At 37.0% G+C, this 27,919-nt stretch overlaps 2 protein-coding genes and 1 pseudogene across 12 annotated transcripts in view; 1 reads left to right on the top strand and 2 right to left on the bottom strand.

Annotated features, from left to right (window-relative positions):
• ORC3 (origin recognition complex subunit 3) overlaps positions 1 to 14,916 on the bottom strand; it is a 61,252-nt gene extending 46,336 nt beyond the window's left edge. For 3 of the 6 annotated variants that reach the window (XM_038554687.1, XM_038554685.1, XM_038554686.1), the window contains exons 1-5: positions 14,810 to 14,916; positions 10,780 to 10,834; positions 5,056 to 5,153; positions 3,408 to 3,552; positions 706 to 810 (exon numbers count right to left, since the gene is read on the bottom strand). In XM_038554687.1, the coding sequence (XP_038410615.1) occupies positions 706 to 810; positions 3,408 to 3,552; positions 5,056 to 5,153; positions 10,780 to 10,834; positions 14,810 to 14,833 (427 nt within the window). In that variant the 5' untranslated portion in view covers positions 14,834 to 14,916. The remainder of the gene's footprint in view (positions 1 to 705; positions 811 to 3,407; positions 3,553 to 5,055; positions 5,154 to 10,779; positions 10,835 to 14,809) is intronic. The other 3 variants (XM_038554688.1, XM_038554691.1, XM_038554689.1) reach the window with 3 other exon arrangements.
• On the bottom strand, positions 8,330 to 9,218 carry LOC610548 (annotated as a pseudogene).
• Positions 14,917 to 14,970: 54 nt separating the features above from the next.
• RARS2 (arginyl-tRNA synthetase 2, mitochondrial) overlaps positions 14,971 to 27,919 on the top strand; it is a 53,437-nt gene continuing 40,488 nt past the window's right edge. For 3 of the 6 annotated variants that reach the window (XM_038554694.1, XM_038554692.1, XM_038554693.1), the window contains exons 1-2: positions 14,985 to 15,081; positions 24,954 to 25,027. In XM_038554694.1, the coding sequence (XP_038410622.1) occupies positions 15,046 to 15,081; positions 24,954 to 25,027 (110 nt within the window). In that variant the 5' untranslated portion in view covers positions 14,985 to 15,045. Of the gene's footprint in view, positions 15,082 to 24,953; positions 25,028 to 27,919 lie in introns of all 6 variants that reach the window. The other 3 variants (XM_038554696.1, XM_038554698.1, XM_038554695.1) reach the window with 3 other exon arrangements.

Here is a 27,919-nt window from a genome sequence, read left to right as displayed (position 1 = left end):
ACTAGTCAGCAAAAGGTTTTTAAGTCCTCTCAAAAAAGATCAAAAGTGTTATGTAAATTATTTTACTGATTACAAACCTTCCTTAGAGTCATTTTAAAAGATGTACTAAGGGCTTTTATTTAATTAGTCTATAAATATGAAAGTAATATAAGCACGTAAAGTCCTTATGTCAGTTCAAATCTAAGCCCATTTTACTCTTAGTGTCCACATTCTTTGTGATTTAATGGCTTCATATACTGAAGATTACCTCAGGTGATAGACTACTTTTTGCCATTCTAGTCTTTCAGACTAGAACAACAAGATGATTTGAGGCTGTAAATATGAACCTATATAGTCTATTCTCTGTTGGGCTAAATAAGAGCTGCCCAATCCCCAATCCTTAATTCTTAGCTCCCTGTCCCAAACTTTCCAACTTATTAAACTTCTACTGGGTTAAGGAACACATCTCATAAAAATGCCTAGACTATTACTGGCTGTAAAGCTAATATGGCAGGGGTGGAACAGGAATAAATGAAGCAAAGGGTAGCAAAGAGTAGTGCAACAGTCAAGACTACTGTGATAGGCAATAAACCTCACCCTGCCAAAAATGTAGTGCCATGCTCTTCCCACAAATAAAAAGGGATAGAGATAGCTGAGGGGGGGGAGGGGTTGTCAGAAGAGATTTGTAACATTCTCACCAAGATTATTATGGCATTTATTCTGTACCTGGACAATCTTTAGCTTGTAATGAGACTACATATGGAGAGACATTATTCTGAAGAGCTTCTGTTAGACTTCTGAATGTTAAATCATGATCTGTCACATTCACACCTACGGAATAATACATCAGTATTGCACCATTATTTGTATTATTAACAATATAACAACAAGGTGAACATATCAAGTGAATTACTAAATAAAAATATTTTTAAACACGATTAATAACAGATACCAAGAAAATATACTGCATAAATGAAGAGACCTCCTTTAACAATAGCTATCTGGAGGCGCATACAATATTTAGTTGCCAGAAAGCGTATTTTATACAATGTCTCTTTATTTTTCTTTTCTTTTTTTAATTAAAGATTTATTTATTTACTCATAAGAGACAACAGAGAAAGGCAGAGACCTAGGCAGAAGGAGAAGCAGGCTTCTCCTAGGGTGCCCGATGTGGGACTCGATCCTGGATCCCAGGATAACAACCTGAGCCGAAGGCAGATGCCCAACAGCTGAGAGCCACCTAAGCATCCCTACTATTTCCCTTTAAAAAAAGTTACTGAGGATGTATAGTTAACCCTTGAAAACTTACAAGTAATTTCATTGCTTTGTTAAATTCATAAAGAACTCTTTAAAATAATCATTCAAAAAATAAAGGCTATGGATTCCAGGCTTACTGTGACTCTGACATCAAGTGAGGAGAATCCAATCACTAATACTATCAATGACTGTTGTAGTAAATACAATAGGTAAAGTATACATTAAGCTAATTTCTGAGGGAAGAGCCTTAAAAATGAATAAAACTTTAGGTCCTTTAAGTATTTACTAAGCCCCCTGTTGTCATATCCACAAATCAGAGTGTAGTGCTGTGCCTATGGCTATCAGAGTTAAGCGTAACTTCCTCACTATATTGGAAAAAAATTCTACTGATACTTTCCCTGACGTCACAATCTGTGATTTCTAAAAAGTGCTTTGGCACTTAGGTGCCAACAGTAAACATCTTGAAACTAGTTAATAACTGCTACTATAAAACTTCAATTGGTTAGAAAAAAACAACAACAACAACAACAAAAGGTTCAGAATCCAAGCCACAAGAAGTAAAAATTTTCTTCTAGGAGAGCCAACAAATAAAAAGGTTGGCAGGCTATTTTTAAATGGACATACACTTTTTTGAAAACAGAAAATGTGTAACTGTGCTTAAGCATTCTTGGACTACAGTTTGTGTTTTTTGTTGTTGTTGTTGTTTTTTTACAGAATCAAAATGATATTCCTAGCATGCATTATGGCCTATGATTCTGATACTGCATCTTTAAACAAATTTGGGAGGTGGCAAAATACTGGTTTGTCTTTCACTGACTTTATAAGCTATTTAACATTCTGTTGCTTAAAACAATGGACTGGTCTATCAGAAACAAAATTAGCAATATCTTTAACTGGGAAAATGTTCTCCTCAGACTACTGACTTTGGAATATAACATTTCCATTAGCTTCTTTTCTCCTTTTGGCAGTAGGCAGGGAAGGGATTTAAACAGTGCTCTCAGCAATCTATCAAGCCATCACTCTTGATTAGCCATCACTCCACCTCCAATTATTATAACCTGGCAGTATAGAAACAAAGCACCAAACAGTATAATCTGGTCATCACTGGGCCTCAGTTTCTCACCCATAAATGGAAAGGGTTTTGAAATTAAGTGCAGGCTGTACTGAAAAGCTGTTCATATTATAAAAATTACATAAAATTATTACAAAAAGTGTTATAAAAATCACTCCCTGTGTCTTGTTACTCAGAGTGGTCCTAACATCAGCAGTATGGACACCAGCAGGAGGCCTGTTAAAAATGTAGAATTTCAGGCCCCACCTCAGACCTATTGACAAAAACTGCATTTACTAATATCCCTTGGAGGTTATTTGTAGATACATTAAATTTTGATAAGTAATGCCTTGAACATCAGGAATGAGATTTGGGTAATGAACAGTATTAAAGGCAGTATTAAACAACAAAATTAAGTTATCTTAGTACACACTAGTATAACAAACCTTGAATAAATAGTTAAGTGCAATGAAGAGTACATTTGAAATCCAAATAGATGCAACTTTCTTTCCAAAAGAAAGAAGAAAATTTGCCAGTAATCCACATAAATTTTTTTTATTACCCTACAACCAAAAGTTTGGTTAAAATGGGACATTAATAATGGGTATTTAAGTACCTAAGAAATTTGCAATCTGCAGTTTGAAAGTTTATATATAATTCATCCAAACCCCCTTCTAAACAATAATAATATAGTATTATGAAACAATCTAAGATTGAGAAACTAAGCACAGGAATATAAAATTAAAGTGATAGATAATGCCACAGAAAAGACAATTTTTTAAAAAAGCATATAAATCTAATCTATCAACCCACTGGTTGTTTCTTTATTACCGAATTCAAATATCATATATTCTCATAAAAGAACTAAGGAGTGACACAAATATATTTCTCTTTCACTTGCCTAACAAAAAGTTGAAGAGGGTACTAGCTAATCTCTATTTAAGTTACAGATGTATGATCAGTATAAGGAACATTTATTGGTTTTGAAAGTATGTAAAGCAAACTATAATTAGCTTCATTCTATATGAGAGACAAAACAGGTTTATCAAAACAAGTTATTCTCCACTCTTCTCATCAACAAAACCACTAATTAAAGAAACAAACATACACCCATACATACCTAGAATAAGAGCAGCAGTTGGAATTTCTCTGAGTTTTATTTGGCAGCCCCAGTCTCTTGAGCTCTTCTGGAATCCAGAATAAGACTTCCGCAGAAATTCAATTAGACTATCGAACAAGTTTTTATTTAATTCCTCCTGTAGTCGCTACAAAGAAAACACAAAACTTCATGAATTATTATCAGTAGTAATCTAATGAATCTTTCCAAGTTTGGGAAAGAAAACTGTCATGAATTCCATGATTCCAAGATTACATGTAAAATGATTATTAGATGGAAGAAATAAAAAAATTTTTTTTTCCTTAAATTTCCAGTCATTAGTGCTTTGGATTCCCTCATCAAAGAATCTCATTTATTTATACAACAAACATTTACTAACCATCTTAAAAATGAAAGATAGAAAGTAGTCTTTATCCTAAAAAAGTGAAAAAAAAACTGAGGAAGAACACTTACAGTTAAAATACATATGTAGAGTCCTATGATAATATAAAGATAGGACTATCCAGCTTATGCTGAGGTGACGTAGTTGAGCCAAAGCATTAGAGCAGCTGATGGAGGGGAGGTAATTATAGGGAGAAGAAAGTTAGAAGGAATGGTGAGTAGAGGAAGCAAGGAAGGAAGCACCAACCAGCTAGGGAACCACAAACAGAACAAGCATCAAGAACAGGAGAAGCGGTAGGGAATGAGCCTGGACAAATAAGAGGCTAGGCCTGAAAAAATGATACTCGAAGTTAAAAAGGTTTAGATTTTATCTTGTGGGGAGAACCACTGCAGGGATGTTAAGGACCAACATGATTAAATCAGGGTTAAGAAGGGTTAATCTGGCAGCACTGTGAAGGGGAGGGGAGAAGCTGTACTAACAGGACAGGAAAACCCTTGCAGCCTGGCACAGGGTTATACCTGCCTGAAGGGAAGACTTTAACTTGGCCAATGGTGCTGTAGGGACTACTGACAGACCTGAGGGGTTTGACATCAAAGGCAGAGACATCAGTTAGGAGGATCATCACAATCTAAGTTAAAAAATGAAGGTCTAAACTAGAAACCATAAATTCAAATACTTTCAAGGGTCACATGGAATACATAAATGAACAAAGCCATAGGTGGAAAGCAGTAAGAGTAGTAGGAAGCAGTAACAAAGTGTGTAACTCTCCCACAGGTATTAAAAACCAAAAAAATACAAAAAAAAAAAAAAAAAAACCCAAAAAATTACAACACTGTGTTGGTCAAACAAAAGAAGACCACTCAAGATGTTGGCCCTAGAGCTATGAATCTGCTACAGCAGAGAAGTTATTTCAGAGCTGGAATATGAAGAACATAGAAATTGGACATGAGGATGACAAGCTCTTTAAAGTAACTTAATTTCTTGTGTAATTAAATGGATATTTAAAGAGTGCCACCATTTAAAAGTTGTGAGGATATATAAAAAGCCCCTTGCCTTGGCAGCTATCATTATAAATGTATGTTCCAGTACCTGAAGCTATGCTTAATACTTGGAACATGAGTGTATTTTTTAGGATATGCAGATTTATTGACCTAATATTACCTAAGTTTCATTAATAGTCTCGAAAATTGATGGTAAGGAAGATGGGAAGCAACAAATATGAGATTTATGGAATTAGAGAAATATTAAATTATTAAAAAAAGTATTCACCTCAGTTTCAGATTTCATTTGTTGCCATATCAACTGATAAGTTTCAAATCGGAGCTTACTGTCCTCAGACTCATTTTTCCCTTTATTAAAATAGTCCTCTAAAAACACAGAAAGAAATAGGTCAGTTTCTTTTTTATATAATAAAAGTTAGAAAATCTCTGTGCAAAGTCACACAGTAAGGGATGGGGCTGACATATGTACTAAAAAAAAAATATATATATATATATATATATTTGGAGATAGGTAACATTCAATAGCCTTTAATTTTATTTATATATCATATTTTTACTATAGTAACAGTATCTAAAAGATTAAAAATCTTTAACTTTTAGATTATATTTCTATCATGTACTTTGGATTTGCTAACAGTATTTAATGGATTCAGTTTGAGACATAAACATTTAATATTAATATATTTTCCTTTGCTCTTACTCAAAAGCCTTGTATACTTTTCTTCATATATTTGCTCTGAATTCTCCTTTATGAATTGATTCTTACCATGATTCTTATTCTTTTATTCAACTGATATAGGTTAGTTCAGCCTTTCATTTAGTCTGTATTATTTTATATGCTTTTTCAATCTTTTCCTCCAAATGGTTAGCCATTCATCAAAACACCATTTATCAAAATACAGTGCTTTTCAAACTTTGTAAACCATGATCCACATTATGGAATACATTTTACAATATAATCCAACACACAGATATTTAACAGAAACTACAAAGGTCCACAAAAACAATACTTATCATATGACAGCAAATGTTTTCTTTTCTACTCTGTTTTTTAAAACTATTATGACTAAGTTGATTTCATGACTCACACTTGGATTTTAACTTTCAGTTTGAAAACATTCACTTATTAAATAATCCATCCTTTCTCCCACTGATTTGAAGTACCCTTGCTATCGAGATACTTACAAATGCACTTGGAACTAATTTTTAACTTCTACTAAATCCAAGTCTATTCCCACAGCTGTCCTGAACTATTTAAGATCATTAAATGGCTGTAGCTCAGCAGTGCATTTCCATATTGGAATAATTCCAGGTTTCCCTCCTACCACCACCAAACATTATCATTCTTCTTCAAAATATTTTAAGCCATTCTTTCAAATAAATTTTGCCATTACTCAAAAATAATTAAAGTGGTATTCTGACTGGGTAAAATCAAATATGTAGATTGATTTAGGAAGAAATGATATTTGTAATACGTTAGAAAATCTACATCCAAAACACTACAAGTCTCTTCCTTTAGTCAAATATTCTACATTCCTTGTAGTTTTCTACTTTCCTTCACATTTCTTATTGTTACTGTTAGGTATTTTATTATAACAACTAGAACTTTTAAAGGATTCAATAATAGTGAAAATACATATTTTGTTCCTGATTTTATTCAGAAGCCAATACCAAGTTTTAATGTTAACTGGTAGTTTGAAATACAGATTGTCTTTTATGTTAAGGAACTTTGCTTCTGTTCATAGTTGACTCAGAGTTTTTAGCAAGTGTTTTTTAAGTTTATCAAAAGCCTTAGAATATACTGAAGTCATCATAAGGTAAAATGATATAGACAAGGTTATAGTATAAAAATGCTAACAAAAATGGGAAATACACCATTATTAATAGACAAAGCAGAGTAACAAGGTAGCCTTAAATAGAATGAAAAAGTTCATTTTACTTTGATAATGAATAAAACCATATAAAATGTTAAAGTGTCAAATCAAGGCATCAATTTTTTATGTGCCGAGTAATGTGGCATCAAAATATTAACAAAAAAACTGTCAGAAATTGGAAAACAGCAGTAGGACAATTTAACTTGTTACCATGACTTCTCTCAGTCATTTATAGATCAGAAAGGTAAAAAACACATTGAGAAGACCTAAGAAATAGAAGCTCTTGCTGTAGACAGGTTCCCTCCTGCTCCTACACACAGTGTTTTACTTCAATGTGAACCTCTCCTACACAGGACTCTGTCTGTCTGTCTCATTCTCTCCAGTTCCTGCCCAGTCGTTTTTGTGGATGTACAGTCATTCAGAGAACACAGAGAAGAGGGAGAGTTACCAGTCTTCTCTTTAAGTACACATCCAAGTGTCTTCAAGTCAGGGGACAGATGGTGGGCAAAATGCAGGGCATCTTCCTACTTCTTCAGGCAATCTGTTTCAAGAATTGAAGCCAGTGAAGGCAAGTGCTAAAATCTGGATATGTTTTCCTTTTTCCTATACCATCTGTCTTATAATCAGGGTCAATTGTCAATTCCTCTAAGATTCTCATATTGAAACCTTATCTATTGGTCTTAGGTCAGCACAGTAAAAAAAAATTAATATACTTCAAAGCAAACTTCAAATTATACAAATTAGGCTTAGTAATACTAAAACTTTAAACAAATCTTAATAAATGATAGCTGAAATTCAACAGAAAAAGTTCTAAGCAAAAACTTGCCTCATATTATGGAGACAGTACCAAGTACTGGTTAGACCAAAGGCTCTGGAATCAAACAGCCTAGGTTCAAATCCCAGCTCTGCCACTTACTAGCACTATCATTGAGAAAGTTCTAAGTATCCTCCTCATACATTTTAATGGACATAATTATAATACATTCCTCACAGTCTGCTGAGAGGATTAAACTATGTAACACATATACAGGGCTTAGAATAATCTAACATAAAATCAAACCTCAATAAACACTAACAATTTAATTAGTTATAATGACATTGCCGATATCAGATGTCATTTCATGCTCTGTATCTTTCATACATAATGGGAAACAAAACTTGAATTTTCTCTGAAAAAGAACTACTTCAAGTTTAGCAATCTCCAACATTAAAGCAATATGTTCATAAGTCAATCACAAAAATAATTTAAAATGTAACTATTCTTTTTTTTTAATAAAAATTTGTATTTACTTAGAAGCATTCAGAATGTCAACAAAACAGCTGCAACATTTTTTTTTTTGCAATTACAGAGTGGTATTCAGTTAACAGAACAATTATTTCATAGAAGCTGCATCAGAGACAACTGAAGATGAAAATCTATCATCCCCATACATAACTAATTTGTGCTGTGCACCAACAAGAACCTGCTTTAAATTTCCATGCCAATTTACAACCTCCATACTGTACCAGGCAAGGTTAATGGCTATTGAAAATACCACCAGGACAGGGCTATCTAAAGACACATTCGGTAGTGTGTTAACTATACAAAAAAAGACACTGTGCAGTTTAAAAACAAATCTTACACAGCCTTACATTTCAATTTTTTTCTTTAAAAGGAGTTGTGTACAGGGGGGTTAAATGCTTTATAGACAAGAAAAAACTGCGCTAGAACCAACTTATTCATCATCTTCTTCCTCGTCTTCCTCCTCATCCTCTTCATCTTCCTCGTCTTCCTCCTCTTCCTTCTTTTTCTTGCTCTTTTCAGCCTTGACAACTCCCTTTTTTGCCACATCAGGCTTTCCTTTAGCTCGGTATGCAGCAATATCTTTTTCATATTTTTCCTTCAGCTTAGCAGTATTTTTTTCATAAGGCTGCTTCTCATCTGCAGTGTTATTCCACATCTCTCCCAGTTTCTTCCCAACATCACCAAAGGATAGGCTGGGATGCTCTCCTTTGATTTTTGGGCAATACTCAGAATAAAATGAGAAAAAGGCCGAGGGAGGTCTCCTAGGTGCACTGGGATCCTTGAACTGCCTTTTTGTTTCCCCTTTAGGGGGGATATAAGTTTTCATTTCTCTTTCATAACAGGCCTCGTCTGCCTTAGCCATGTCTTCAAATTTTCCTTTCTCTCTGGCAGACATGGTCTTCCACCTTTCTGAGCACTTCTCAGAAAACTGAGAAGTTGACTGAGGCATCTGGGTGCTTCTTCTTGTGCTCCTCTCAGCAAGTTTGCACAAAGAATGCATATGACGACATTTTGCCAGTTGGCTTCTTAGGATCTCCTTTGCCCATGTTTAATTATTTTCCTCAGTGAGGCACAGAGTTGCCCAGTGCCCGTCTGGCTCTCACTTGCCCCAGCACTGTCTCTATGGAGCTCAATGTACTGCAATATAATGTAACTATTCTTTGTTCACTATTTCCAAGTCTATCACTCACTTTTTATTGGGGGTGGGGGCAGGGAATACAGAAAGTTTCATGTTTCTTTAAGTCTAAGAGTGTAGAACTTGAGATCACTGTTTATTCTGTTAATGAGAAACCAGATTCTTATAAATCATATATTCTACCCTCTGGTCCCCTCAGTATGACCATCATTTTATTATTTGCTCCTTGACCACAGGTTTATTATCTAGTTGGTCTCAAACTGAAGTAGTAACACTCTAAGGTCTGAATCATGCAATGATTTAGAAAACTCCCTGTCAATAAATGCAAGTTATTTATTTCCTTCGTCAAACAGTGGTATAGTTCAGTTTTTCTTTTTTAACTCAAAACTAGTGCATAAATATGCTTAATTCCATATCACAATCTTTCCATCAGAATTAATCTTTACAGTACTGAATAATAAGTATAAATAATAAGCCTGTGAGAAGCAAGGTACCATTCCCAGAGATTCTGATTTTGAGATCTGGGCATTAGTATCTTTAAAAAGTTCCCCAAGTTGGGGATCCCTGGGTGGCCCAATGGTTTAACACCTGCCTTCAGCTCAGGGTGTGATCCTGGAGTCCCAGGATCAAGTCCCACACTGGGCTCCCAGCATGGAGCCTGCTTCTCGCTCTGCCTGTGTCTCTGCTTCTCTGTCTCTCAGGAATAAATAAATTAAATCTTAAAAAAAAAAAAAAGTTCCCCAAGTTGAAATCTAAATAAGGTCAATAGATGGTACCAATATTGAGTTTTCTGATTGTGATACTATACCAGATACCCAAAATATTACCACTGAGATTACTAGGTAAAGGGCACAAGGGAACTCTCTACACTTTCTTGCAACTGTACGTGAATTGACGACTATGTCCTAAAAAAAAAAAACCAATTTTTTTTAAAACAGTTCCCCAAGTGATTCTAATCTGCAGCTACAGAACAAAATACATATTGATAGTATTATCATGATTTGCTTGAAAAAGTCAATTCTTCCTAACATGATCACTAAGCAGATAGCTGGAGATTTAAAAAAAAAAAAAAAAGGTTCTTTCTTAATATGCCCATTTTAATAGTTTATTATGTCCTAATAAAAATAAACACTCATAACTGGTCCCTCAATCTAGAAAACATTTCCATTAGTCCAAAAAGTATCTGTTCCCTCAATCTAGAAAACATTTCCATTAGTCCAAAAAGTATCTTTTGCTCTTTTGCAGTCAACTTCCTCTACCACACCCCAGGAAATCACTGAGATTTTTAAAACCAGCTCTCTCTTTTTTTAAACTTCCATCTAAGTTAGCCTTATTATTTATATATTTAAGTAAGCTCTACGCCCAATGTGGGGCTTGAACTCACAACCCCAAGATCAAGGGTTGCATGCTTCACCATCTGACCAGGCAAGCACTCTAAGACAATCTCTTTTGAAGAATGGGGACATATCTTTTGAAGGAAATTTACTTTCCAATTTGCCTTTTGAAGGTATATTTGGATTCCCTTTTAGACTGAAACTCTGGGATATAACTTATCCCTTTCACTATACATTGGAACATAATTGCTACAAGAAGATAAGTAAGTCAAACTTAGACAAAAGAATTATTGAATTCAACTAGGTTTAGTTAGGTAAGTTCAAGACTTAGGGGAAGAAAACTAACCAATTTGGTATCTCTTACCTACTGGTACAGAGATCTTTCTCTTCTTGAAGTTTGGCTTAAACACAAAGCAGCCCTAAAAAAAGTAAGAAAGAAAAAAGCATAAAGTCAAAGTAGCCAAGGAACAGATAAATCTGATTAACCAAGTATCTTATGAATGAGATTTTCTAAAAAGGTATTTCTTTAAAGTGCTAAGAAATCACCTTTCTTCAATCAATTGTAATAGGAAAATTCTTTTTTTTAAATATTTATTTTTTAGAGAGAGAGCATGAGCACGAGTGAGCGAGGGAGAGTGGGAGGGCGAGAGAGAATCCCAAGTAGACTCCCTGCTGAGCCCAGAACTCGACAGGGGGGCTCAATCCAGGACCCCTGAGATCATGACTTGAGTTTAATCAAGTCAAAGGCTTAAACAACTGAGCTACCCAGGCACCCCTAGAAGAAAAATTCTTTTTTTTTTCTTTTTTTTTTTTTAAGAAGAAAAATTCTTAAACAAGGAGACTATCCATTTCTTTCTCCTCCTTCCCTTGGGATGCTCGTCTTTGATTTTGCTCCTAGGAACCTAATCTAAGAGACAAAAAAAAAAAAAAAAAAAGCTGATGAAATGTAAATCCAGAAAGGTTCTATTTTTATAAAATTTAAAGAAAGAACATTAGTTCTATTCATCAAAATGAAGATCAAAAATAGTGACACTCTCTCATTTTAAAGGAAATATTATTTAAACTTTAAATATCCATAACCTGGTCAGGAAATAGATAATTTGTCTATTGCTTTATCCTTATACACTTTTCTTCATCTGATAAGAGTCTTATTCATCTGTTCTGGGAAACCTTCCTCAGTTCTCTAGTTAGAATTATTCCTTTTCCCTAAGATCTCACAATACTTGAATGCCTTTATTTTGCTTTGTTTTAAATCACTTTCACTGTGTATCATGGTTATTTACAGGTCTCTCTCACAAGTAGTTTGTGAGTACCTTTGGAGCACATACTGCATATAATTCATAATTGTTTCCTCAGTGTTTAGGACAGTGTTAATATATACATTAGGCAATGAGTATATGAATGAATGCTTACCGAGTACTTTTTCTGGTAATTTCCTAGCTACCTTTAGTTTCATGTTATTATTTGACTAGTGATATATAGCCCCCAAGCTACTGGTCCTACGTTTATTCTACCAATCCATGCACCATGTACAGCTTCTTAAAGACTGCCATTAATATGGAAAATGAAAGAAAAAATGAAAAAACTATACCTAGAAGAAGTCATCTCAGGACAGTGCCAAAGACAGCTGTGCAAATATAAAGTGGCCGTTTGCGTTACAAGACCCAAAATAAGAACTGTGCCTTATACTCTTGTATCTGCAACTACTTAACTATTGAAATACGCATTTATATTTAGAAAAATCTTGTAGTACTGTACGTATGACAAGCTTGTCATTGTCTCCTTTCTTCTTTTTTTTTAAGATTTATTTATTTATTTATTCATGATAGACAGAGAGAGAGAGAGAGAGAGAGAGAGGCAGAGACACAGGAGGAGAGAGAAGCAGGCTCCATGCCGGGAGCCCGACGTGGGACTCCATCCCAGGACTCCAGGATCGTGCCATGGGCCAAAGGCAGGCGCTAAACCGCTGAGCCACCCAGGGATCCCCCATGGTCTCCTTTCTGTAACTACCTGCAATTCAGTAAGGGAAAAGGAGCTACGAAGGAGTGAGATATGACCAGTGCTCGGAATAGGTCCTAATAAATGGCAGGTAGTAAGTAATATGGTTAACCACTTCGAACTGCTGATTAAATGATGTTTGAGACAGAAGCAGCAGTCTAGCAGGAGAGCTAACAGGTAGAAAATATGACAAAGAGAAGGAAGTTTAGATAAAGAAAAAAAAAGCTAGCAGTCCCATGAATACCTAATATAGTCCTTAAAGACTCTTATTCATGCAAGGTCCCCTTCATAATCATTTCAATACAAGCATTTCTATTATAATGCCAGAAATGCTCTCCTGAAATAAAACCACAATTCTGCAAGACACAAAAATAAGAGCCTGAAACAATGAAAAGGATTAGGGGGCAGACCACTCAAAATCTATGGATCTTTAAACCGAGGGCAAAACCCAAACAGTACCAACCCTAATAAAAAATACTAGTGTAAGAGAACTTGAACTATCTCCATTTTGATCTCAAACTTTCTAATTGATTAAGTTCTTTTTTTTTTTTTTTTCCAGAAAAACATTCTGTGGGCACAGCATCCCCTGAGGGGAACCAAAACTAATCCCTTAAGCAATAAGGATTGCCCAGAGCCAGGAAGACCTAGCCCAGGATTGACTCCAAGATAATGATCAACAGGACCTTTCCGGTCCTCCTTTGTCCCAAATTTTCCTCATTTAAACCTGGAAGTATTTGCAGCACTTCGGAGAGTCTTTGAGACTCCAGGCTGCTGTCTTATCAGTGTTGGCCTCACTGAATTAAATTCCTTTTTTGTTTCACTACCACTCATTTCTCCGACTTTGGATTTTGACAGCAGTGATTGGCTGAAGCTGGTTGGTTTCAGATATCTGGAGCCAGATGCTCTTGCGCCCCCACTGCCCGGGCTACACCAGCACAGTTAAACCTCTTCCAGCATTTGCACCTAGGAGCACAGCCAATCTTCTGTAAACTTTAAGCTCTGTGGCTTAAAGTTTCCCTTTGATATAGTCTCAGAAGGCACTCTTTCCTATAATTTTAGCTTAATTTTAGTCAAAATTAATGATCAGATCCATGAAAGAGCCTTCTAGTGTACTGTTTTAACATGGGGAGAAATGACTGCAGTTTTTTTCATTTACATTCTCAACTTTATCACAGTTTAATTTCAGGGGCATCTGGCTGCACCCATATTACTAATGGTCTTACTTTTACTTGGTCTGTAGCAGTACTGTCCAATTGAACCTTTGGTAATGAAGGAGAACTATCATGTCTGCACTAATACAACAGTCACCACCATATGTGGTTATTGAGCAGTTGAAATGTGGCTAGTTAGGACTGAGAAAATGAATTTCTAATTTTATTTAATTTTATTTTTTTATTTTTATTAAAGATTGTATTTATTTATTCATGAGAGACCCAGGGGGAGAGAGAGAGAGAGAGAGAGACACAGGCAGAGGGAAAAGCAGGCCCCATGCAGGGAGCCTCACGTGGAACTGATCCCAGGTCCCCAGGGTCACGCCCTGGGCTGAAGGCGGCGCTAAACCGCTGAGCCACCCAGGGATCCCCAAATTTTACTTTATTTTAATTAAAACTGAAATAGCCACATGTGGCCATTGGCTACTTAATTGGATAATAGAGCTCAAGGATTTATCTTCTTACCAACCACACTATCATGTCTCCCTACAATCCCTTGGCCATCTAGACAGCCCATATGAGGACTACCGGATCTCCTCTGACACATGCACACTTACGTTATTCTTCTCATTTTTCATAATACTTCCTCTCTGATTATACTGATTTTTCAATTTCTTTAATATAGGTCATTTTATTTCTATCTTCTAGACCAAAGAACATGTCACTCTCTAAGCTAGAACAGTCTCCCTACACTCCCCAATCCTAACTTCTACTTATTTTTCAGGCCTCAGCTAAAATGTCAGTTTCTTCAGAGGCCTTCGCAGACCCCGGGCTGTCTAACATTTATGACAATTTGGTAACTTCGTTCATCTGTGTTGGTCTTTCTTCGGCGCAGTCTATTTTGTTTACCACTCTTATCTCGGTACCTAACGGGAGCGCTTGGCGCACAATAAATATTTGTAAGAAAGAAAGAGAAAGGGAGACTGGGGCTCATCCTCGGGGAATTCGACCTCCACAAACCAGAACTGTAAAGTCTCCCAGCCAAAACAACTAAGGCAGGTCGGTGTCTTTGCTCCCCCAAACAAAATTGACCTCAACTGCCCCTGGAGTAAGACGCTCCGGCTCAGCCCGCCACTCCCTCCCCACCAGCCGGTTCGCTGAAGCCTACGTAACCTGTGTGACATGCCTTCTTCAAAAGAGAAGGAGACGACGTCTGAGTCTAGCGGGCGTCTGACCCTCACATACCTTGGACACCGAAGAGGTGGCCATGGCCCCAGCCGCTCGCGGGATCGCCACTGCGCTCGGGATTTCCCGCGCTCCCTCGCGGCAGCAGGGCAGAGGTTAGAGGAAGGCCACGCGGCTTCTTGATTGGCTGGCAGGACCCTTCGGGGCGGGCTTCCGGCGCGCAAGGCGGGGCGTACAGCGGAGGGCGGGGCAAAGATCCGGGCCGGGCGGTTGGAGCGCGCTTGGTGGAGGCGGACATGGCTTGTGGGTTCCGCAGGTCCATCGCCTGTCAGGTACGGACCGGGGAACTCGCAGAAGCAGGGCCTTGGCGGAACCCCACCCTGGGCCAGCGCTCGGTTAGCGAGAGGGCGGATTCCACGGAGACCCCGTTTCTGCCGCCTCCTCCCTCCTTTCTGGAGCTGCTCGAGTTGTTGCAGCAGATTCGGGGGTGGCTCGGCCGTGCGACCCAAATCGGTTTCCCAGGGTGAAAAGTAAACCTTGAAAAGCAAACGTATGTTGCTTCCCTCCCTCCTTCGCACCCCACACAGCTTTGTATGCTTTACCCTAGTGGAAAGTCATTGGGCCATGAAATTAGTGTTCCTTACACTTAGTGAACTCGAGAATGGATCTAAATTTTCATCTGAAAGGATTTAATTTAAAAACTGGTCGTTTGTCTTGCAAAGTCGTTTTGGCCTCCTGTCCTGGCATTACTTTTGGTAACTCCAAAGATAACGCGAGATGCTGTTTTACTTGATTCAGAGCCCTTTATGTGAACAGCTCTGTAATAAGGAAAGGAATAAAAGACCTTAACAGATTAGATTTCAGCAAAAAGAATTTTTGGAATTCATCGGCCCCTTTTGAAATCTTGGAGCAAAACTTTCAATTGTCTTGACAAACCCATTTCTTTTTTATCAGTGGACGTATTTTGCCTGGCATATAATTTTCCTCAGTTCATTTTTATAGTATTTCTGGACTTTTATGAGAAGATTCTTCTGCCTTTATGCTTAAAGATGTACTGCCCTGTCCAATGGCGGCTTCTCAGGTACCACCATGGGACCTTCTGATAGGACAAGGCTGAGTTTATGGTTTACTGGAGTAAGAAAGAACACTTAAGCAGAATTTTTGGTGGTATCGTCTGGGAAGGCAAGGTCAGATTTTTCTTGAGAATTTGATGTATTAGTTTAAAGCTAGTCTTTCAGTGGCAGAGGGTGAGAGGGCAGAGGAGTGGAGGAGATGGCTTGATTAGGATTGGATACTGATCTTAATAGTTATAAGATTGGGAGAAAGAAGTTCCTGTAATCAGTAATCAAGCTATTTGGGCAGGAGTCTCCTAGAATAGTAAAGTGATGCTAACGAAGACAAGGAAACAGTACAGTCATACTGATGTAGACAGTAGGCTGTATCCAGGGTGGGTAGTTTTGGACCTCAGTGTTCAAGCTGTGTTTGGATAGGGAGAAGTTCAAGATGGTTTCCATCCTCAACCGGTAGGTCAAGATAAGGCCAACCAGAAACATTTTCTGTTTAGTTTTGCAAAGGCTGTATTCTTCCTTGTAAAGAAGGTAAGTTGGAGAAACAGGAACTAATATGTAGTGTATTTCTGCTAATTACATTCACATGTAAGCCTCGTGATGACCTTATGACAGAGAATTATTAACCTTGTCCAGTTGAGCAAACTGAGATTCAGAGAGATTAAAAACCTACCCAAGGCCGGGGTCTACACATGGTTAATAAATTGAAGAGTTGGATTATGAACAGGGATCTAACTTCAAAATCAGTCTTTTTCATGTATGCTGTGCTGTCTAGTTTATGAAGGCAAGAAGCACAATCTGATCATTAAACGATCTAACAGATTTGTATAGCAACATAAACTAAGCAAATGCATATTTCTCCAAACATGGAGTCATTGAGGGATGATCGGAGATGAGGTTAAATAAAAATATGTGCGATACATATTTATGAATGAGGATCTTTTGCTAGTTTAGGAATGAAGGAATGTATTACATGAAATGGCACATTCATTCAGCAAATTTTGATAACGAATCTACATTTTTTTAAGAATACTATCATCAGTCCTAGGGTTGTAAGTGAATAGAATTCAATTCTAGAAGCTACAATATAGCTTCTGCCCTAACAGGGCTCTGGACTAACTTGGGGAAACGCATGTATAAACGGCTAATTGAAGTACAGTCTGTAACCAGCGTATTAGAAATGTGTGAAGTGCTAAGGGAATATGGAGGAGACAGCTTCCAGATGTCAGGGAATGTTTTGTGGAAAAGGTAACGTGGGACCTCAGTCCTGAAGAGAGGATGGATAGGAGTGTACCAAGGTAAAAGGGTGAGAGCTTGGGGAGTGGTAGGGTATTCCAAGAACATCATATGTGTGGACAACAGACCCATGGGAGATCATAGTATATGTATGTTCATGGAACCACAATATTTGAATATGACTGAAATTTAGAGTATGCCTCTTGGGCCTCACTTCAGCAAGTTCTTTGGATTCTATCTTCAAAATAATATCTTGAATCTATCCATTCTTTTCCATCCCTGTTGCCCTTCCTGGCCCCTTATCCCAAACCACGCAACCTACATACACTGGCTTACAACAGCATTCTAATGGGTTGCCATCCTTGCCATCCCTCAAATCCATTCTCTTTAAAGCAAGTAAAGTGACTTCTCACATGTAAATCAAATCTTATCACTTATCTATTTAAAACTACATTGCACAAACTTTCTACCAGAACCTTAACATCTTTCTTTCCAACCTCCATTAATACCATCCCATTCTTCCTTTCTGCAGGATCCTAGCCACACTGTAATTTAAATTTTGTTTTTCTAACAAAGCAAGGTCTTTCCGTTCCCATTGCATAGATTATTCCCAGTGCCTAAAGGAAAGGATTTTGTATCATGACCCTTTGTGCAAGATGGAAGTTTCACAAAACAATAGTTTCCTTATAATGTGTGTCCATTCTTTTCCATACTACATTTTTCAAAAGATCCTGGTTGTGACTCACTGAATTTATTCCCAACTGACAACCTGTAGTTGAAAAGTGTGTCCTCCAGTTGCTCCATTTCTCACACCCTTGTTTGCTTCTATCATAGCATTTATAAGAGTTAATAATTCTTTCATTAGCTAATTATTAGGGAATTTGTTATTTTGTTTTATTTCCTTGTTTTGCCATGTTTTCTCTATAAGCTTCATGAAGACAGCGTATTTTATTTACTATTTCCCTAGCACTAGCAAAGTGTCTGAAACATAGAAGGTATTGGATACATATTTAAAGAATAAGTAAGTTGTTGCAATGTAATATAAAGTTTGCAGCTTTGCCAAATGAGTTTATAGTTTTAAAACTGTGAGATAGGGATCCCTGGATGGCGCAGCGGTTTGGCGCCTGCCTTTGGCCCAGGGCGCGATCCTGGAGACCCGGGATCGAATCCCACATCGGGCTCCCGGTGCATGGAGCCTGCTTCTCCCTCTGCCTGTGTCTCTGCCTCTCTCTCTCTGTGACTATCATAAATAAATAAATAAATACCTTAAAAAAATTTTTTTAAACTGTGAGATAAAATAGTAAAAATGGAAAGGATTAAAATTGTAGTCCCTCCATTTGTGTGACTAACTTACTCTTGGCAGGTTAATTAACCTGTCAGCTATAAAGTGATGGTATTGATTCCAAGTTTACAGGATTGTTGCAAGGATTAATGATGATGAAGACAATAATAATTACCATTTGTGGAATATTTCACGTGTACCATGCAGTTTTGCTGAACTCTATGGGGCCATTGATAAGATCTAATGACATAATGTTAACAGAAAGTGCATAATGTCAATAACTGTGAGGGGTTTATGACTTTATCCTACTAGTCTACCACAGTTCCGTGGATGGTGGCAGAAACCATGAGGTCCCTGGGTGAGAAAAAAGGATTTTTTTTATTCACAGCAATAATAGTAGCCAGAGTATCAATATATTCTTGTATCAGTTCCCCAAGCTCCTCTTTTTTTTTTTTAATATTTTATTTATTTATTCATGGGGGGGGGGGGGCAGAGACACAGACACAGGCAGAGGGAGAAGCAGGCTTCATGCAGGGAGCCTGATGTGGGACTTCTTCCCAGATCACGCCCTGAGCCAAAGGCAGATGCTCAACTGCTGAGCCACCCAGGCGTCCCTCCTCTACCTTTCCTAATTTGGGTAACTTTCTCACTAAAAGCGTGTAACACATATTGTCTGTTTATTAAGCATAGCTGTACAACTTGTTTCCTATGAATTTTAATTTTCTAAGATTTATTTTTAGAGAGAGAGAGAAAGGGGGGGAGCGGGGGTGCAGGGAGGACAGAGGGAGAGGAAAAGCATCTCAAGCAGACTCCCCACTGAGCATGGTGGAGCCCAGGACTCTGGGATCGTGGCCTGAGCTGAAACCCACTAGTCAGACGCTTACCACTTAGAAGCACCACCTATGCATTACCACCTGAGCTATGACTTAATTGACTGGGTTTCTTTATAAGCAGATTTTTCAGAAGGGCTCAAGGTGCTTTTTTTTTTTTAAAGAAATTTTGACTTTTCAGATAAAATACCGTAGTAGTATCAAAAGGAGGTTTGAATCATTAGAAAATTAGCATGTTAAAAAAAAAAGAAAATTAGCATGTTTATGGGGGCACTGGAGTGGCTCAGTCCATTAACTGTGAGACTCTTGGTTTCCACCCAGGTCATGGTCTCATGGGTCCTGGGATTGAGCCCCACTCAGCTGCTTGAGATTCGCTCTCTCAAATCTGTTTAGAAGTAATATCAAAAGTCTTCATTTGAGAAATAAGGCAGTAACACCAGATTATTGAGTTCTGAATTTGAATTTTCCAAACATGGATACTACGGATGCAAGTGCATACATCAATTTTTATATGTGACAGTTCACATTAAAAAACAGCTGAGGGATCCCTGGGTGGCGCAGTGGTTTGGCGCCTGCCTTTGGCCTAGGGCGCGATCCTGGAGACCCGGGATCGAATCCCACATCGGGCTCCCGGTGCATGGAGCCTGCTTCTCCCTCTGCCTGAGTCTCTGCCTCTCTCTCTCTCTCTGTGACTATCATAAATAAATAAAAATTAAAAAAAAAAAAAAAAAAACAGCTGAGCAGGTGAAACAAACATACCAGTTTACAACTTCTCCTGTGGATTAATCTAGTCCTATGTAATGTCATTGCTCCATTATTTGCTTTAACCAGATCATGATTTGTAATTAGGTAATATGGTTACAAAGTAAACTGCATTTATTTCATCCCTGGAGTTTTCTTGATTGAGTGCTTTATTTTTGAAATTTTATAACTTAAGCAGGATATATCTTAGTGTTGAATTTTCCAAATTATATTTTCCTGACATAGTAATTTATTTTGACTTGTAGATATAGTTTTTTAAGATTTTATTTGAGAGAGAGAGCACGTGAGTGCGCACACAAGCAAGGGGAGAGCAAGAAGCAGGCTCTCTGCTCAGCAGGGCTCCTAATGCAGGGCTCCTTCCCAGGATGCTGGGATCTTGACCTGGGCCAAAGGCAGATGCTTAACTGACTGAGCCACCCAGGCACCACTCATTTTTTTCTTTTTTATTTATTTTTTTAAGATTTTATTTATTTATTCATGAGAGACACAGAGAGAGAGGCAGAGACAGACAGAGGGAGAAGCAGGCTCCATGCAGGGAACCCGATGTGGGACTCGATCCCGGGTCTCCAGGATCACGCCCTGAGCTGAAGGTAGACGCTTAACTGCTGAGCCACCCAGGCATCCTTGGTTTTTCTTTTATTAATAAAATATTTAACCATGGAGAAAAATATAGTTAATATGTACCCATCACTCAGCTTAAATAAACTGTTACTATTTATTTTTTTTAGATTTTATTTATTTATTTGACAGGGAGAGCACAAACAGGGGGAGCAGCAGGCAGAGGGAGAAGCAGGCTCCCCGCTGATCAGGGAGCCGGACATGGGACCCGATCCCAAGACCCTGGGATCACAGCCCCAGTGGAAGGCAGATGCTTAACCAACTGAGCCACCCAGGTGCCCCAAGAAATAAATTGTTACTATTTAAATCTCTTGGGTACCCATCTCTGTCTGCAAACTCTTTCCTCGCTTGTGAGGTTTTGTGTTTATTATATCTGTGTATGTCACTTAACTACCTATGAATATATTCCTAAATAGTATTATTTTTCAAGTTATTTAATGTAAAAAAAAAAGTTATTTAATGTAAGAGGTATTAAAAAAAAAGAGGTAGTCAAACTGTAATCATCCTTCTGCAACTTGGGTTTTTTATTTCTTAGCTTCAAGTTTCTAAAAAAGATATGCCCATAATGATGCACGGAAATCCAGTTCTTTCGTTTTACTGTTGTGTGTCATTGCAGCAATATACCACAATTTACATTTGGTTCCTTATCTCAGGGAAATTTTCCCTTTTATTGACTATTATGTCCTCCCATCCCATTGGTCACACCTCTGGTTCCAGCTGCCACTTGTATGACCAGTTTCACAGGTGCTTCCAATCACTTATTGTTAATAACACCTCATCTAATCTAAAAGCCTGCTGGTTCCAGCCTATACTCAGCTCAAATGTGGCAGTTAACACTGTCAAGGACAGGTCTCAATCAATGGGTAATGGGGGTTCCTGCCTCCTATATTTGGATAGACAATTTTGGTAGACCTTATTTGTGCTTCTTAGGAGGCACCATGGAAATTAAGCCCCCATTGTTTATAGCGGTAACCTTGACAGCACAATCTTAACTTTTGCTCCTTCCTTCTCAAGCTTCTCAGTCTATCACTTATGCCCTCAGGAATCACCACCTCCCAAATAAACTACCTGCACAAAGTTGTTTCTCAGGCCTTGCTTTTGGGGGAGCCAAGATCTGTTTCTATGAATACTTTTTATTTTTCTTGCGTTTTGTTGCTTCATCTCTATAGCTTCTGATGAAAAGAGACCAAGAAGCCCTGCTACACAAGACTGTTCCACTCTGCTTCAGAATCTTTTGCATCTTTCCTTGGGCTATCACTTTTTGAAGAGTATAGCTTTGGGTTTTGTCTCTTTATCTTTATGGTATATGCTACTAGAGAACCATTGTACTTATCTTCCTGTCTGCTTGCTTCTTTCCTGCTCTTCCTTTTATGTTTTAGGAACACCAATTATCATAAGGTTGGATTATCTTGTACCCAATTTTATTTATCTTTCTCTGATTACTTCCAATTTATGTTTTTAAAAATTTGTCGGGTGCCTGGGTGGCTCAGTGGTTGAGCATCTGCCTTCAGCCCAGGGCGTGATCCCCGGGTCCTGGGATCGAGTCCCACATCAAGGTCCCTGCGGGGAGCCTGCTTCTCCCTCTGCCTATGTCTCTGCTTCTCTCTCTGCATCTCTCATGAATAAATAAATAAAATCTTAAAAAAAAAATTGGGGAATGTGTTGTGTTTCCATTGGAGAGAACTTTACTGTGCTGCCATAGAATCTTCACTTCTGAAAAATACTGGAATTCGCTGCCCTTTTTTTTTTTTTTTTTTTTTAATTTTACTCAACCACTGAGCCACCCAGGAATCCGGACTTCTCTGTTTTATTCTTTCTCTCCCACAGCTCGGAGGCATCTCCCTCCAGTCATATATAAAAAAATGATGGGATTCATTTTTTTCTCTCCAGATTGGGGTATTGGTAAGAATTGTTAAAAAAAAAAAAAATTGTTAAGTTAGGAAGTTAGGAGCCTTACCAAACAGGGCTGCTCCCTTCCTCATTAGAAACTGCTGTTTGTGTCCTTGGCTATCACTTTTGAAGTTTCTGACTTTGAACTATGCCTATCCTGTATATTTGTTGCTGGAGAATTAACCAATCTGTGTGTTTATTACCTATCTTCCTTTCTTTCTCCTCTCTGTTCTTCCACCTTTTTCATTTTAGTTTGATAATGGGTTGGAGGTGGGAGATTATGTAAAGAAGATTTTTTTTTTTTTTTTTTTTTTTGTAAAGAAGATTTCATTCCACTACTTCATCCCAGAGTCTTTCTAGGTTTTTAATTTGTTTTTAATTATGGGAAAGTTATACAACATGAAATTTACAATTTTAACTATTTTTAAATGTGCAGTTCAATGGCATTAAGTCCATTAACATTGTTATGCAACTATTCACCACCAACCCTATCCATAACTCTTCATTTGTAAAACTGTAACTCTGTGCCCATTATAAACAGTGATTCCATTTCTCCTTTTCCCTCAGTCTCTCTATTTTGGTTTTTTAATTTACATCATATAAAAATGTTTCTGTGCCTTTGGAAAACTGCTATTGAGGATATTTTCTAATTTGGTCTTTAAATCTTTGTGAATATAACTTAGTCTTAGAATCTACTTTCGGAAAAAATTTGTTGCCAGGCAGCGCTGTGCTATGTAGTTAGCTTCCTTTTGTACTTGGTTGCCAAAAAACACAGTAACTATCTTTACCTTGGGTTCTCTGGTATGATTTTATACTTCCATTTTATTTTTATGTGTTAAATCTTTTCAGAGCCTTTTTTTTTTTTTTGGAGCAAATGAGATATAATAAAAGAAACAATTTTTAAAAGATTTTACTTATTTGAGAAAGGGAAAGAACGAGGATGAGAGAGAGAGAGCACACACAGGAGTTGCAGGGGTGGGGGCAGAGGGTGCAGAGGGAGAGGAAGAAGTGGACTCCCCTGCTAAGCGGGGAATCTTTGCATGGGGCTCAGTTCTCTGATCTCAGGATCATGACCTGAACTGAAGGCAGACACTTAACTGAACCACCTAGGCACCCCAGAAATAAGCAGTTTTTAAGTGGCTTTTTATATTAGAAACAGATTTTTTTTGTGTGTTGTTCAGTTTAATGTAATCATAACTGAAGTTCAAAACTTCTTTGTCAGCTGGAAAGCTTTAAAATTGACCTATAGAACTAAGTTTTTGTTTGTTTTTGTTTTTTTCCAGCAGACTGTAGTTATATTTAAGTTAGGTAGAAAATCTTAGTGGTTATGGTAAGTTTTTGAGACATTATGTTCAAAATAAAACCTTAATTTTAAAGGAAGGAAATAATATTTATTACATGCTTATTATGTAACACATTTTTCTTGATCCTCACAAGAGCCCTAGTTTCTTGTTTAATAGATACCTCCATTTTTCATATGTGAAAACTTAAGCTCATTTATATAAAATGATTTTCCTGTGGACTCCTAGCTAGTAAAAATGGAACTGGAATTTGAATCTTTTTTTTTCCCCCTAAATTACAATAGAACCTTTATTATTGTTGCACTTGTATTGACAAGAATACTTCATGGTATAAAAACATGAACTATTACAGCCTTTATTCTTTAAATGGTTTGGAAATGTTTATCCACTCCTATGCAAATGGCCTAAGGAAATAACCTTTTTGTAGGGGCTGTAGTAATGTAGTTCCTAAGACTATAATTTTTTTTTTAAGATTTATTTATTTATGATAGACATAGAGAGAGAGAGAGAGAGAGGCAGAGACACAGGAGGAGGGAGAAGCAGGCTCCATGCCGGGAGCCCGACGTGGGACTTGATCCCAGAACTCGCGCCCTAGGCCAAAGGCAGGCGGTAAACCGCTGAGCCACCCAGAGATCCCCAAGATTTTTGTTTTAAAGATTTTATTTATTTATTCATAGAGATGCAGAGAGAGAGAGAAGCAGAGACACAGGCAGAGGGAGAAGCAGCCTCCATGCAGAGCCTGACAGAGCCTCCAGGATCACGCCCTGGGCTGCAGGTGGCGCTAAACTGCTGTGCCACCGGGGCTGCCCTAAGACTAGAATTGAAAAATAAAGACTGTAATCTGAGATTTAAATTTAAAAATCAAATATATTATGGGGTGCCTGGGTGGCTTAGTTGTTTGGGCATCTGACTCTGGGTTTCTGCTTAGGTCATGATCTCAGGGTCCTGGTGATGGAGCCTCCAGCGAAGCTTTGTGCCAGGCTTGGAGCCTCCTTAAGATTCTCTCTCCCTTATAGTTTTGGGTTTTCCAGAATCTCAGGTAAATAAAATCATGTACTATATAGCCTTTTGGATCAGGTTTTTGTGATTTCGAGTGCATTCAAGGTTCATTTAAGTTGTTAAGTATCTGAATGCTCTTTTTATTGATGAGTAGTATTGAATCTGGTAAAATTATTAACAATCTTGCTCTGTTTTGGTTCTTATTTATTTAATGTTTAGCTTTCCAGAGTGTTGGATCTTCCACCAGAAAACTTAATCAAGTCAATATCTGCAGTTCCAATTTCCAGAAAAGAGTTAAGTATTTGAAACAACTTAAAATGTTGCTGACTTTGTTAATATGCAAAAAAAAAAAAAAAAACAACAAAAACAAACAAAAAAAACCTTCAATTTACAGAATAGACCTTGAAAGCCGTAAAATATGATGTAACATATTATTCCCATTGACTCAAATAATAAAATTAGAATCTGTGTTTTACCTACTCTGACACGGCACATTAAATTAGTACTCTGATGTTGTTTGACGTTTATGCTGTTAATGATAATTATGGGAAAGTTTTTAAGAAAAATTAGGAACGAGATCAAAATTTAATTCTGTAACAGCAAATAAAAGGACTAAGAGTGCAGTTAGAATTTCAGGGGTTTTGAGGGGATTTTAAAGATTACACACCTATCTGATGTTTGAATACTTAGTATTATATTTACCTGCTAGGTTTTTTGTGGTTTGGGGTTTTTGTTTGTTTGTTTGTTTCTATTTGAGGACTCCCAGTAATAGAAAACTGTTGGTTACATACACCCCATAGTTGCTTTCCTGGCTACAGGAAGATACCTATCTCTCCATGAGTTTGGTCCTTCTAATTGATACTTCTTTACCATTTGGCTAGAAAAACTTCAGTACTTGGGTAAAATGCCCTCTTGGTCAATTAATAATGACAAGAAATTAGCTGCATAGTATGCATTTAAGCCCTAAGCTTTGGAAAGATATAATTATCAGTACCATTATGTCCTAATATTTTGTCTCCTTAATTCTTGTCAAGATTTTAAGATAGGGTAGGATGAATATTACTGTTCTCAGAATAGGACAAAGAGGTAAGTGGAAGAGAAAGGCTACATGTGTGGCCTTGTTGAAAGAAAGTATCTTTAAAGTGACCTACTACTTACTTTATGTTGAGTTCTAAGAATAAAGGCAACCACAGACCAAGGGGATCTTATCATTACACACTCTTAATGTAATATTCCAAGCCAGTTACCTATTTCATGAAATCTGTAAATGGCATTTTGAATAATGATGAAACTGATTGTTTATTTTATGCTTCAGAGGCCTTTAATAAGCTGAACAATCTAGGACCCTATTTTGAAAAAAATGTTCTTTACCTGCCAGGAGCTCCTTTGGGCAATTCTACTTTAATGATACTATACTTCACTATATCTTTGGTTTATAGAATATAAATATTGAGGAGGATCTCAAAACTTTTCTAGGCTACAAGTCTAAAATTCTGCTTATTAAATTGATTTAAAATAAAAAGAATCTCTAGTGCCTTGGCATAATAAACTCAGACATCCTTTACAGTATAAAAATGACACCTAACTGTTCTGTATTTCTCACTTTATTCTAAAGTGCTATTAAGTGCCAGGAGAATTTTTTTGTTGTTGTCAATATGGTTTACTTAATGTCCTATGAATCAGTTTAGGTTTCCTAATTATCGATAATATTTTCAACTATGGTGGAATTCCTATTTAATACTGGTCATAGTAGACAGGATCAATGACTTTATTAGCCAGTAATACTCAAGTCTATGGATTTCACTCTAACATCACAACAATTCCTCAAAAGTAGTGGAAAAGTAGCTATTGTTTTTTCAACTTTTTTTTTTTTTCTGAACAATAGTAGAGGGAATAGTTTATGGAACCCCTATGTGCCATCACTCACTGTCATTGGCACATAGCCAGTTTTTCATCTGTACCCCTACCTACTGTCTTTCTTCACAGTGGATTGACAGCTATATTAATTTTTCTATCACAAAAGCAAAACATAATCTTAAGGAAATTCAGGAAAATATAGAAGAATAAGGAAAAAATCTCCAATATGTTAGCAAGTTGGTGTACTTTCCATATTTCTTTTTGAATGTGTCTTACAGCTTTTAAAAACATGTAACTAACACTAGGGGCACCTGAGTGTCTCAGTCGATTGAGCGTCCCACTCGATTTCAGCTCAGGTTGTGATCTTGGAATGCTAAGGTCAGGCCCCATGTCGGGCTCCAGGCTGAGTGTGAAGCCTACTTGTGATTCTTGCTCTCTCCCTTTCCCCTCCCCCCCGCCTTTCTAAAAAAATAAACGAATAAACATACCTATAAAACTACCATATGCATGATTTTTGAACCCTTTACCCCTTGACATCATTCTTTCTTGGTAAATATCACTTTTAACAATGGCTAAATAATACTATCATGGTCCTCTCTTAATAGACATTTAGATTGATTTGTTTGACTTTTTATATAATTTACGTTCAGCAATTACTTCTTTAAATAGACAAAGCAAAAGTTCTTTGTAGATATATAACTAAAGCTTCTTAAAAGGAAAAAATGGAAAGTAGGTCAAGTCTGATTGATCCACCTTCCTGAAGCATTTATTTCTCTTTTGGTCCTTTCTTGCTGACAGATAACTCTGCATTATAATTTCAGAATTCATTTTTGAAATATTCCTAATTTAATAAATTGGTGTTAATTGTTAATAGACTAAAAGGGTGATTTTTTTTTTAGATTTGTCCTTCTTCCACTGAACAAATTAGAAATATTTGTGATTCTATAGAGATAAAATTTTTTAATTGAAATGCATTCGTTTGTTATTCATGTCTATAATAAAATCACAGATGCCTCCTATGATATATATTTTTTATTTATCTATAGAAAATCATGTGACTTCCTTGTGTTTCCTGGATGTTTGAGAGCCATCCTGTAGGGTTATGACCATATTATACTTTGTGTAAGGTATTCGAGCTGTCAAAAATTTAATCTTTGGTATATTCAAATCTGTATTATTTCAATTAATATTGTTATTGCTCTTATTTTTAATTTAATTTAAAAAAATCTTTGTGTGTTCATATCTTATTCCCACTTTGTTAAACTAATTTCTTCAGCTTCCAACATTATTGGCACAAGTACTTGGATATACTACCAAAGTCCTTTGTT

This window comes from Canis lupus, chromosome 12, assembly GCF_011100685.1.
Source record: "Canis lupus familiaris isolate Mischka breed German Shepherd chromosome 12, alternate assembly UU_Cfam_GSD_1.0, whole genome shotgun sequence".
NCBI lineage: Eukaryota > Metazoa > Chordata > Mammalia > Carnivora > Canidae > Canis > Canis lupus.
This window is presented reverse-complemented; position numbering and strand designations above follow the sequence as displayed.